The sequence below is a fragment of the Merops nubicus genome, unplaced genomic scaffold, assembly GCF_000691845.1.
Source record: "Merops nubicus isolate BGI_N331 unplaced genomic scaffold, ASM69184v1 scaffold9108, whole genome shotgun sequence".
In the NCBI taxonomy this organism is placed as follows: Eukaryota; Metazoa; Chordata; class Aves; order Coraciiformes; family Meropidae; genus Merops; species Merops nubicus.
The window spans coordinates 111260-124497 of record NW_008627717.1 but is presented as its reverse complement, the minus strand read 5'-3'; the positions used below and the strand labels follow the sequence as shown (position 1 = coordinate 124497).

Below are 13238 nucleotides of genomic sequence, written 5' to 3'. Positions count from 1 at the left end.
AGCCAGTTTCTTATTTTAGGCTCATTAAGTGTTTGAGGCTATTGAGATTAATTCTAGCTATCTATCCTCTGCCTTGCTTTCAGAGCCTTAAGTCTTGTTTTTTTTCCCTCAACTCTTACAAGTAATAAAGACTACATTGAAAACTAGTGGCCAGAGAGGGAAAAAGCACTTTCCTTTTGAATCTTTCTGTGAATTGGTTCTTCCTTGCTTGCTGTGGTCCCCTTTGCATGGGGCTACAAGCTGAACCTTTGGTCTTCTAGCTTACACTTGAGCACAGTTAAACTTTTACAGCTGTATTTACGACTTTGGGGCTCAGAAATGGTGGGGGCATGTGCTTCTGCACACCTGTTACAGAGATTCTTGGAAAGCCTGTAGCAGCTTTCACTTGTGGAACTGTCGCTTGAACGTTAATTCGTTACTAGCCGTGCTGACGGAAGCACCAGTGGAACCTTTTTATAACTCATTCCTGTGCCATCTTACAGGGTAAGGCTGTGGACAGATGTTCATTTAACAAGACATCTGTGCTAGTTTAGGATGTTACTGTATCCCAGATGTTACGCCACATTTTAAGGTTATTTGCCCTGGTTTCTACAAGTAGTACGGTTGTTTGGCTCAGCGGTTTGCAAAGCGTAGGGAGGAAGGTGGTTTCTCCCCTGCATGATTGAGAGGGTTCAGCATTTGAAAAAGAGGGGAAGCTCTGGAGTGGTTTTTACACATGCATTCTCATAAGCCTGAAACAAAATGCACTGGGTTAGTAAGGTAGTTTCCATGGGTGGTCTGAGCAGACTGTCACCTAATTTTGCTGGTAGCAGCCTACGGAGAACTTGGAGAAACTGGTGTCTGGGAGTAACTTTTGGGTAATCATAAACCAGCGGCCTGGCAGTGACAGGCATCTGAGGGGGTTGTAGTTTTGCTAGTTGTTTCACGTGGTTCCAGGAAATGTTGGCCCATGGCATTACTCCCGATCACTTTGTGGAAAGAATGAGTAAAATCCAAGATCTAAATTTGACCTACATTATACTTGTCAGTTTATGCTGCTGATGCTGTCACCTTAAAAAACCGCCACCAAACCCAAAAAACAAACAAAAAACCCAAACATGCAAAAAATGTAATGCATTTTAAAAAAAAAGGGGGGGGGGGGGGCTAAAAATAGTAGTAGTATCTGATGCCTAGTGGGTTATGAAGAGAGTTTCCATTTTCTCCCAGCCTTGTGCATCCATGCTGCTCTCCACAGGGTTTGGCAGGAGCCACTCAGGTGCCTGGTGATCTCTGTGTCAGTGAGGTTGGCGAGGTGCTGAGAGGCTGTCTGGGTTCTTCTTCCTGTGGGCTAAACTCAATTAGGTGCTCACCCAGAGAAGAGTTAGAAGAGTTTTGTTTACTATGGTGTATTTAAAGATGGTGATTAATGAAAGGCATTTGTTAATTGATAACAAATTTCAGAGTGGGTCACAAAGGATTTTGCTAAATGAGTCAATTTCATGCAAATATGAGTAAAATTATTGTAGACAATAATTATATTCAACTGGAGTACTATATACATAAAGAAAAGTGTAGTTTTGTCTTTTGTTGACTTCATTTCATGAAACGCCGAGTGTGCTTTTAGCACTTAAGTTCTATTTCTCCCAGTGGATCTGTTTTTTGAAACATAAATAGGTGTGCCTTTGGTTTTGCCTTCTCAGCTGAACTGTGTTGTAGGAAAAGCAAGCAACCTTGGCAGCAGTGCAGCCTGTGGCCCAAGCCCCCTGCCTGGTGGCCTGGCTAATATTTATTGTTGTTTTCTTGTAGAGTCTGTATCAGCCAGGCTCTGCCTGCACTCTTTGTCGCTGGTTTGTAAGCTGTAGGAGACATGGCTCCTCTGTTCAGTATTTCTGCTGTCACAAGCTGATGGGGTTGCTGCAACGATGTGTGAAAACACAATGTAGTTACTCCTAGTGAGAAAGTTTGGGATTGAGGTTTGAGATCTAGAGCAGAACTGAGGATATAACGTTCAGTTTAGCAATTATGGTTCAGAAAACACTATGTAGTTACTCCTCCTAGTAAGAAAGTCTGGGATTGAGCATCGAGATGTAGAGCAGAACTGAGGTTAGACTGCTGTTCAGCAGTTAGGGTTCTGTGCTGGCTGGCTGTCAGTGAAGGGCCACAGCCACGGGCTGTTGTTTCATCACTGTTCTAGGGTAGCCAAAGCTGGCCCTGCTGTGGTCTCACCCCAGCAGCCTTGTCACATCCTCCTTCAGAAGAAGTCAAGTCCCAGGAGGAGAAGAACAGAGCACAGGTTGCTTTTCTCACTTAGTTTAAGGGGGAGTGGAGTAAGTAAATAGAAAAATTAAAAAATTTGCAGGGTTTGTCAGTGGAAAAATCTAGTGTTGTGCAAACCAGCCAAACCCTTATGTATAAAAATATTAAATGTATAAACTTAATGCAAATGGCATTAAACAACCCATTCTTATTACAAATGTTGATAGAAATTATTAGGTATGCTAAATGGCCTTCTCAAATGGTGTTTTCTGCAGAAACATTAAATTATAGTTGTCAGTACAGTGCATACTTCATTGGTTTGGGATTTGAATTTTATTTTTTTTTTCTGTGAGCCAAACATAAATTTGTAGGCTATAAAATCTTTTCTGATGCTGGCGAAATGAATGTAGCTAGCAAAAATAGGTTAATGATATAATCCAGTACTTTTTTCACTACTTCTTCAATGTTATGAAAACCTGCACAGCATTATGAAGGTTTTTTGTAGACTGTTTGGGGGTGGGGAATGGCAAGAAAACACCAGGCATGGCTATATCTTCTGCTGATGGAAGCAATTATATTTAATTAATTGAAATCTCTGATTTTCCTTAGTGTTAAATAGGCTGCTAAAATACATTAGGGAGTTCAAGGAGTGAACACAGCTCTTGTTTAAACAAAATGTTTAAAAAGGCTTTGTGAGCTACTTTGTGTTTAATACATGAAATGTAGTTTTAATAGAAAAAACTAAAGCCACGTGTAAGTTATTAAACAAACAATCATTGCCTTCCACTATCCAGTGACCTTCACCTAGGGGGTTGTGTTGGAGAATACTGAGTGTGGTACTTGTGAACAAAGCAGAATTGTCATTTACTTTTGTGATGGTTTCAAAGCAATCCTCTCAACTTAGTGCAAACTCTCAACTTTGCGTTGGAGATGTATGGTTGGTAGAGGAGTAACTGGGCTAGGATTTAGAGATAATCCTAGCTTTTAGCTGGTGTTGTCCTGTAAAGCTTTTGAGCATTCCTGCATCAGGGGAAGTGATTTTACTTACCTCCAGTCCCATCCTTTCATTTGGTGCTGGCTGATGGGCTGGGATGTTGTGAAGACCTACACGAAATATAGTATTTAAATGCTTTTGTATTCTTCCCAGCTGCATTGGTTGTGTGTTAGAACAGTGTTACTTCTTTCTTGCTGCATCCCAGTCTTGCTGGAAGAACCCATTCTATCCAGTGAGTATGAAGCTCCATTTGCACTGTTCCCTGCTCTTCATTATGGACAGGAATAAACCTGTGTGATGGTCTTAGATGCTGCTGCAGGAAACATTTGTGGCTTTCCCGCTTCCAAAATGTGTGTTCACCTTCCAGCCAGCTCACTGACTGCTCTGTGTGTGGAGGGGCTGAAGGGTGGGTGACAGGGCCCTGGAACAGGCTGCCCAGAGAGGCTGTGGAGTCTTCTCTGGAGGCTTTCAAAACCTGGGTGGATGTGTTCCTGTGTAACCTGCCTTAGGTGAACCCGCTTTGGCTGGGAGCTTGGACTAGGTCATCTCCAGAGGTCCCTCCAGCCCGAACTGTTCTGTGAAGGGGGGAGTCTAGGGCAGTGTCTTTGGGTCGCTGTGCAGTTCATTCTGATTGAAATAGTTATGAAACGTGGGTTATAAGAAACTGCACTCGAAGCCTGTGAAGTGGCAGTTAACTGAGGGGGATGGTGGCTTTCACCTCATCTAAGAAGGCTGTTGCTTAATCTGTGGTTGCTGTCACTGCTTATGGATAGGCAGGGAAGGGGAGAGGTAACCTTGTATCTCCACCTTTTCAGCATTGTCCTGAAAAATTTCATAGGGATGCCAAGAAAAGTCCTTCTGTCCTTCATCTCTTCTCACATTCCTCTTCCCCCCAGGTCCTTTGTAAATTTTGTGGTTTTTTTCAGTCTTTGGTTTGAGCCTCATTTTAATTCTTCTTGTCCTCTTTTGCAGACACAAAACTAGTCCAAACAAAATTTGAAAAGGCCTTCTTGTTAGGTAGTCCAAGACAGTCACTCCTCTTCTAGCAGGAGAGCAATACAAGCAGACTGAAAAGATGGTTCCAGTTCTGTGCACGTTATCCTCTTGCATCCATGAGAACCAAAGGTGTTGCACCACCACAGTGTTTATTTTGTAGCCAGTTTAGCAGATCTAGTTCTGTGGAAATAATTTGGATAGATTTAAGTTTTATAACAGACTTTACAAAAAAAAGGAAATGCGGGTTTTGGAATGATTTAATCAGTTCAGAAAAAAACCAACCCTTTTACCCCCAACATAGAGCTAAACCCCAACCTTTCAGAATCCTCTGTGAAAGAGGAACCAAAGTGTTTTTGGGGGGGGGCAAACAGGGTGCCCGTGTGATGGCCTGCGTGGCATCTCCATTCAAGGCATGTTGGTTGGGTGAATGGTTGCCTGGGAGCTCTGGGACGTTGAAACTGCTGAGATGCCCCAAACTGCTCTGAATTTGTGTAGTTGGAATCAGAAGCTCCCAGGGTCTCCCAGGCTTTCCGTCAGCATGCCAGGCAGCTTGCCAAGTAGCCTGAAAATTTGGGAGGCAAGGTGCCAAGCTCTTGGCTTCCTTTCAAATGGGCTGCTGAACAGCTGGGAATCTGGATGCTTGGGCTTCTCAACAGCCCACCACGTTAGCTGCTGAAGAGCTAGGCAGGCAAAGAAGGCTGGAATTTGTGGTGCAAACCTGTCTACTTTCCATCAGATTTTGGTTGAGGTTGAAACAAATCTGCCAGATATTTTAGTGTTCATGTGCTGCTGTCCTCGTGGTGATTTTTTTAATGTGATGACGTCTCGTCATCTCTCATAATATTTTATTTTGTCTGTCAAAATATTTGTTTAACTGAAAATAATACGTTTCAATTTAATTGCTTTAGCATCATTATTATTTTATAGAAATGTCTTCCAGGAATGCTGTCCTGGTTTTGGCTGGGCCAGAGTTAATTTTCTTCCTAGTAGCTGGTGCAGTGCTGAGTTTTGAATTTAGTGTGAGAGTACTGGTGATAGGACACCCATGGTTTGGCTGCTGCTCAGCAGCATTTGCACGAAGTTGAGGAGTTTTCAGCCTCTCACTCCACCCCACCTGTGAGCAGGCTAGGGGCAGGAGAAGCTGGGAGGAGACACAGCCAGGACAGCTGACCCAAACTGGCTAAAGGGCTGTTCCACACCATGTGACATCCTGCCCAGTAAATAAACTGGGGGGAGTTGGCATGGGGCCACTGTTTGGGAACTGGCTGGGCTTTGGTCAGCAGGTGGTGAACAACTGTGTTGTGCATCACTTGTTTGGTATATTCCAATTCTTTTGCCTTTTTTATTATTATTATTTTCCTTTCTTTTTCTGTCCTATTAAACTGTCTTGATCTCAACCCATGAATTCTACTCCACACACACACCCCTCCCCCTTCTCTCTCCCCTCTCCCACAGCAGAGGAGGATAGGGAGTGAGTGGCTGTGGTGTTTCTGCTGGGTTGAACCACGGCAGATGCTCTGTTTGGATTGGTGTCTAGTTTATAGTTACGTAACTGCTGGTGAGATTTTGGATCCTGTTCACTGATAACTAGCTGTAGTTCCCTCCTCTGTGGAGCAGACCTGATCCTTGCACCTTAAAACCTTGCTGATTTAATGTATTTTTTGATCAGTTGAAGTTAGTTATTGTATTTTCCTTGTAAGAAAAATCAGAAGTTGTTAAGAGGCCAACTGCTGATTCAGGTGTACGCTGCTGAGAACGTTACCTAGAACAGGAATAAATGGGAGGAAACTTCTGATATGTACAAGACTGAAGTCACGGGTTAGCTTAAACGTTACATAATTCAGTGCTGACATTTATCCCTCAAAATGAAATTATTTAAATCCCAATTTAAATTTAAAGCTTAAAAATTTTAAAAGTGCTTTCAGTTTAAAAGTTTTCACTTCTTATGTTTGCAGGCCTCGGAGTAGAGGAAAAACTGCAGTGGAGGATGAAGACAGTATGGATGGTTTGGAGGCAGCAGAAACAGAAAACACTGTGGAAACAGGTAATGAGAATATAGCACTGATGCTGTCTGGTTATTGCTTCTCTCTTGGAAATACATTTAATTATGGAGGGCTTGGGTAGACAAGAAATATTTCTTAATTTTGCAGTACAAGATGTGTGTTTGAACAGATATAAAAAATACCCTGTATTATTTAAATCTCTATTAATTAAAGCTGTGTGAACCTATTACTTTTAAATAGTCTAGTGGGATTGCCTTCATAGTGTAGCTGTGTAGAGGCTCTTTTTCTGGTTTTACAAGTCTGTATCTTAAGAAAAATAAAAGCTCTGAAGCAGGAGCTGCTATTTTTAGAATACTTGCTAAAATACAGTATTACTTACTGACCTCTCTCCTCAGCTAACTACAGCAGGTTATATACCAAAGGGGTAACTGGGATAACCAAATGTGAATGTGTCCTACTACTGCTTGGGGAACAAATAAATCTCTGTTCTTGCTCTTGTAAATATTTGTTATGATAGTTCCCAAATGCTCCCATTACCAGAGGGATCTCGTTGTACTGGACCAAGTACTGTTGCAACAGTCTGTGATTTCTGTTCTGGCAGGTTAGTAGTCTAAAGAGACAAGCAGATGAGCTAACACACGAGATAAAGGCCATGGTGAAGAACTGTCATCTCTTTGCCAGGCACATGTCTGTAGCCATTTGCCTGTTTTTAACCAGGGACTGAATATATGGAGAAAGATGGAGCTTGCCAGGAGGGCTGCTGCCATGGCCAATGGGCAAAACTTCTTTGGTTTGACAGAAATAAGCTTTAAAAACGCATTGAGACGTAAGGGTTTATAAATTCAATTAGTTGGTCCTGTACATGTAAGGAGCAAAGTGGCAGAAGCTGGTGGTAGGGGTAGCAGTTGCATGGAAATGCCAGCTGAGTTAGGGGACTTGTGGAATTACTGTCATAGTTGCTAAGTAAAGGTCGTAGAGTTGTGAAGTCTAAAAAATAATTAAAACAACAACTACAACAAAACCCCAAACAAACAAAAAAACCCAAAACAAACAAACAAACAAAACCCAAGCAAACAGGCAGAAGACCTCAAAAGAGCCTTTTTGCAGCAACATCTTATAGACCTTACAGGAATATGGTTGTGGTATTGGAAGCTATAAAAGAGGAGGCTGAAATTCCCCAGTGGCTGGAGGGTGAGCTTTGACTGGGTATGCTGGTCTCTTGCTTCTCTCTTGCTAGTTGGTGAGCAGTGGTGGAGGCTTTGAACTCAGCCCTCTAGGGTTTGGGGAGTGTCATGAGTGTTTAGTCACAACTTGTGTTGAATTTAAGTGTTGTTAATAGTTGGTGGAGTGAGTCTAGATTAAAGCTTAATGCAAGGATACTGCATGGGTTTATTCTGTAAGCTGCTGGTGGTTATGAACCTGAGTGGTCTTCTCCAGCTTCTAGGGGAAAGGAAGGCATGTTCTAGTTGTCCTCTATTCCATTTATTACTTTCCCTATCCCATGTGCTAGAAAGTCTTATGAAAATCAGCAAAGGGAACAGAAAGTGTGATTGTAAGTGGTAGATTTTGCAAATTTTAAATGTGGTTTTTTTTTTTTTTTCCATCAAACCAAAAAGCAATTCAAGCTTGACTGCTGGGACACCGCTGTGTAGGGGATTTAGTGAGAGCTCTATTTTTTTGGCTTCACATGTCATTATTAACAAAGTTCCTCAACAGAGATCCAAGAGCAATTTTTTACTTTGGAGGAAAGAGGAATGCAGATAATTATTTTTAAGGCTCCAGGAGTGCATGTAGATAAATCTTTCTATTATCCTTCATCAAAATCATGCTGGCTGTCACAGAGGGCTGACGCTGCTTTCTGAAGGTTCAGGCAGCAGCGGAGCACTGTGCTGGAAATCCTGACAGACACAGACTCCGCTGGGCCTGCTGCTGGGAGCAACCACCATCACTGCAGTGCTGAGCCCAGGGTGCTTCTGCAAACTCTATTCTTAAGTGAAAAGAAGCTTAGTAAAAATACACAGGTCTGAAATCCTATTTTGACAAGGGGATCCAGAATAGACTTGAAAGAGCATGATTGTCTTGAGCAGTTTGATAGAGACAGAATGGCAATTGTGGTATTTTAAAAGTTGAACATCATGTGACTTGATAAAGGTTTAATCATATTAATTGAGAAGACTGCTGCCTCTAAAACAACTTCTAGGCACTTATCTCTGTTAATAATAAAGTGTGGGAGATGGAGTAATCACAGTTTGCTGCTCCATGTAAAACTGTTAATCAAATTGAAGTATATTTGTGTTCCAATTTATGATTTTCTGTTTTTTTGTACTAAAAAGGCTTTTTGTGTTCTTACAAAAAGTGGACTTGCCAGCAGTTTGCTGCAGTTTTTAGCAAACCAAAGCACAATATAGTAATATTTCAAAACTCAAAATGAGATCATCTGAAGATAAAAAAACCTCACGACATGTGACTTCTGACATATTTTGAGCCACTGTATTTCTAGCTTCTTTTCCATTGTCTGGCTCATGTGTTGAGTATAATCAGGAATTATTCTACTGTGTGAGGTTTTCATTCCTTGTTTTTGGTTTGAGGGGGGTTGTCTCTATTTTGTTTTATTTATGGAGTCTAGCATTACTCGTGCATTTTTGTGGATTAATTAATTTTCATAAAATGAGAGAAGTCCATGTTGTAAATGTTGTCTTTAGTGTAGTAAGTGCTACTTCAGGGAAGGGAGCGATGCAGGAGAAATGAGAATTTTCCTTGCAAGGAGCAAAAAAGGGGATGCCACTTATAATCCCACCTAGAATAAAGAGGTGTTTTCTAACTGTCAAATATTCTAGGGGGGGGAAAAATCAAGGGAGCACGTAAGTCCTAAACTGTATACATTTTTTCTGTTTGTAATGTTGCCACAACCCTTTGTTGAGAAGAAGGAAACCAGTTCTTCCCGAAGGGGCTCTGAGTCAAAGGCACGGCCATTTTAGTGGCAGCCCAGGAACCCAGCTGGTGCCTTCCCAGGATTCTGTAACCTCCTGTGTCAGAAGGGGCAGGACTGGAAGCGAGGCAGGGTCAGCTGTGTGCTGCTCTGATGGTTTCAGTAGGGGTGGTTATCCCTGCCAGCTACAGGGATTCCTGCGCCCTGCTGGTTCTCTGCCAAGTGCTATGTGTGCTTTAGTAGAAATGACCATAGAATTCTTAAGGATGGAAAGAGAAGAGGGATTTGGAATTGGAAAAAGGAAATTGTGGAATTTGGGAAGATGATCTGTTTGGAACTAAGTTGACTTCTTCCTAAAAAATACTGCTGGTAACAGCTTCTACTGAATTATTACACTTTGAGCTTCTTGTCACCCTCAGGATGGACAACTCTCCTTTACCCACCAGCCCTGTCTGTCTTGCTGACTTCCTGGTTTCTCCCTTAGTGACTATTTTGCCTCTCAGCTATGTATTGGGCTTTCCAGTTTTCTATTTACTCCATTTTTCTTCACTGTGGTTCCCACCAGTGACTTTACACTGGTACCTTTCTATGTAACCAATGTTGAGGTTACCCATCCCTCCTGTCATTTTAGCACCCACAGCATCATGGAATGGTTGAGGTTGGCAGGAACATCTGAAGGCCATCTGGGCCAGCCCCCTGCTCAAGCAGGGCCACCTACAGCCAGTTGCTCAGGACCGTGTCCACACAGGTTTTGAGTATTGTCAAGGATGGAGACTCTGCACCTTCCATGGGCAACCTGTTTCAGTACTTGGTCACCCTCACAGTAAAAAGGTGTTTTCTGATGTTCAGAGGGAATTCTCTGTGTTAATTCTTTGCTTATTTCCTCTTTTTTTTTTTTTTTTTTTTTTTTGAGAACACTTGTGGAATATCCAACTCCTCCTAAGGTCTAATTCTTCCTGTCTTTGCGGAACATAACAATGTTGAGATTCAGACTCTGCTCTGACAGAAGTGCAATTAAATAAATTTAATTTAACTGCTGAGTCTCTTGGGAAACTCATAATAAATCCATTGGGTGTTCTGTTTACTGTATGTACCATGTCAACCCATTCTGAAAGTACATCAGTACTTAATAACAAAACTTTATTTCCACATGGTGTCTGGAGGCTTCAGAACTGATAATACATAGAAGGACATGTATGATTTTATCAACCAGTAGCTCCTTGCCTGCATTATTGTCATTAGTAACGTTATTTTCAGACCCAGTGATGTTGCCTGGCCAGTTGATTTCTTGTTGGACTTCACGTTAACTCCCTGAAGTCTTCCTCTAACCAGCCTCTTTTTGTCTTGGGGCAAAGCACAGAAGAAGCAGAAACAAACACTTCTCAGTGCAGGAAAGTTATCTGTGTAGGAGCTGCCAGAGAATTTTGGACTGATTCAGAATCTCATCAGCTTTGAAGCAGCCTGAAAAGCACTTTTCTAGAGAAAAAAGATACTGCAATATCCTACGTAATAGAGGAAGTACAGTCACCCTTTGCAACAGTATCAGCAAGGCTTAGCAGAGCCTTACGCTAGGACAAGTAAAACGCATCTAAGAGGAAATCCTGGTTTGGGTGAATCAATGGCAAAAGCTCTCATCAACTTGTTAATGCCAAAAACATTTTAAAATCCACTTTCTGTGGAGTCACAGATACTTTGGCCTCATCACTACACCATTTGTCTCTCTAATACTAATGAAAGGAAGAATTGACACCACTGGGGACATTGCCTGTAGATGGAATCTGTCCGTAAATATTTTTTTTGGCGAATACGTGCTTTAAAATGTCCTTAAATATATTTTAAAGTAGTTAATATTCCCTGTGCTGATTGTAAGAGGAGTAGTTCTTTGTTTCTTAGGCAGCAGACTCTTACCTGTCCAACCACTGGAAAAATTGGCAGAACTGAAGCATCTTGTTCCTACGAGCATCTTATTATTTTTTCACTGTAGTCTGGTAATTTGCTTGTAATAAGGAAACCAGGCACAACAGGATGTTATTTGGTATTTGCCTTTAAATGGCTTGCTTGATAATACCATTTATCATAATGCACACTTAAAATGGGCCATTTAGGAAAATCTGATTTTTTAAACTTTTTCCCTTCCTTCTGACCAATATCTCTGTGTCTGGTGACTTGAGAGCAGGTCGAATATTTTGTAGGAGGTGGAATTTGTCATTTCCAAATAGATTCTAACCCCACTGAGTTTATAATTGTGGAGGTTATTTCTGCAATGCAGCCTCTTTTTTTGCTTCAACTCAATACTACTTTTGCAGTGTTGGTATCAAGCTATGCTCTAGGAACATGCAGGAGAAAATCGCCATCCTAATTTTGCATTGCAAAAATCATTCTCAAATAGCTGTTCATACCTGAGCAAGTGGTTCTGTAGTTCTTCCAAGAAGTGCAGTAGCTTTTATAAGTCAAAGAAGGAAATAAAATTCTTAGAATTACTGGCAAAGGGACAAGGAGGGGGGAAAAAAAGCATCAGTGTGGTTTTGTTTCGCCATTGCTTTATAAACCCATGGCATGACTGCATGTTAAATGCCAGGTGTGGTTTTGTTTCCCCTTCTCCAAAAGGACAAGCTGTAATTGGGAAAGTACAGGAAAGGCCAACAAGTATGACAAGAATAAAATAATAATGGGGGTCAGTTAAGGTAAAAGACTTCAACCTGAAATGATATGACTGGAGAAAAATGTAATAGGGCCCTGTGATGAGTGGTATGGAGAAGATGAACAAGGAATGATGATTCACTTAATTTTGCAACAAAAAGATTAGGGGAATATCACATCATATTCAGAGAATAAAGTTAGTTAATTTTACACTTGGCATCTACTTAAATTATAGAATTCATTGCTACTGGATGCTTTAGGCAGGGGAGATTTTACATGGGTTTCAAAAAGACCTGAACAAATTAATGGGAAAATAATGAGATGAGTGCTGTGGAAGATCACCCCTAGTTTGGAAGGTTCCTGGCTCGTGGATCACTTGGTGCTGGTTATCTGTAATAAGGTGTCTTATGTTTAGAATGATCCAAACTATAGTTTAAATGGTCATACATGCAAAATTTTATTTTTTAACCAGTACAAAATTTGCACAAATTTATTTCCTGTATAAAATGCATTTAATAAATAGGAGCTCTGTTTGAATGAAAAGTATCAAAACGCACACTGAGATGTATAAAAAACGTCCAGCGTGCACAGCACTTGCAGGGAGCCCCAACAAAACCCTGCCAGGGCTGTGCAGCTGCCAACTCAGCACAGCCCAAGTAATGGCATCAGCTCTGAGGAGCCCCTGCCCTCTGGGTGTCTCTCAGCACACCTTGGCCTTGCTCCATGCTGTCCAGAGGGCTTGCAGTGGATCTGCACAGCACCAGCTAACTGCAGCTTGTCCCTGTGTTCAGCTGCTAAAACCTGAATGGGAAAGATTTCTGCAGACCAGTCCAAAATCCTCAGTCACCAGGAGGAGAGGTGAATTTTCCATCCAATTGTGTCCTGAACAGTAACAGAATTATCAGCTCTGACTAGTGGAAACTTGTTTTGTCCCTAAATTGGGACAGTGAGTGAAACTTGGTAGTTCTAGTACTAGATAGGATTTTACATTCATAATTTACACTCCTGTTTTTTTTATCTGACTGAACTAATAGAGTTGGAACATTTTAGTGTTGCTTGTACTTCTGTAGACCCCTGTGAGGCCATGTAAAACACCTCATCCTGCTGTCCATTTTCTGACACAGCACTACCCTGCCTTGTGCAGCAAGAACAACTGCATCTTCTGCTTGAGAGCTTGTTAGTCCCTCTTGCAGCACGTCTCAGTAAGCAACGGTTGAGGCCCCTGGAATGTCCCTGCTGTGTTTGGTGGCACTGGTGTTTTCCAGCCTGCCATACTTTCTGTTCTTGCTGAAAGTTTTGGAAGATCGTGACACCTGCTTCATTCTCTACCTAGTTAGCAGTAGGTCTGACAGTAGAGTCCCAGCCAATGATCTGGTTAAACAGTCAGCTTGTATATAAATTATTTCTTTTTCAGTGTCACTATATACTGAATATTACAAGG

At 41.6% G+C, this 13238-nt stretch overlaps 1 protein-coding gene across 1 annotated transcript in view; it reads left to right on the top strand.

The window, feature by feature from the left end:
* Positions 1-6180: 6180 nt before the first annotated feature.
* Positions 6181-13238, top strand: part of LOC103778810 (histone-lysine N-methyltransferase 2C-like) — a gene marked incomplete at both ends in the record, with an annotated part of 118304 nt that continues 111246 nt past the window's right edge. The window contains one exon of the mRNA XM_008946423.1: positions 6181-6269. Coding sequence (XP_008944671.1) covers positions 6181-6269 — 89 coding nt within the window. The remainder of the gene's footprint in view (positions 6270-13238) is intronic.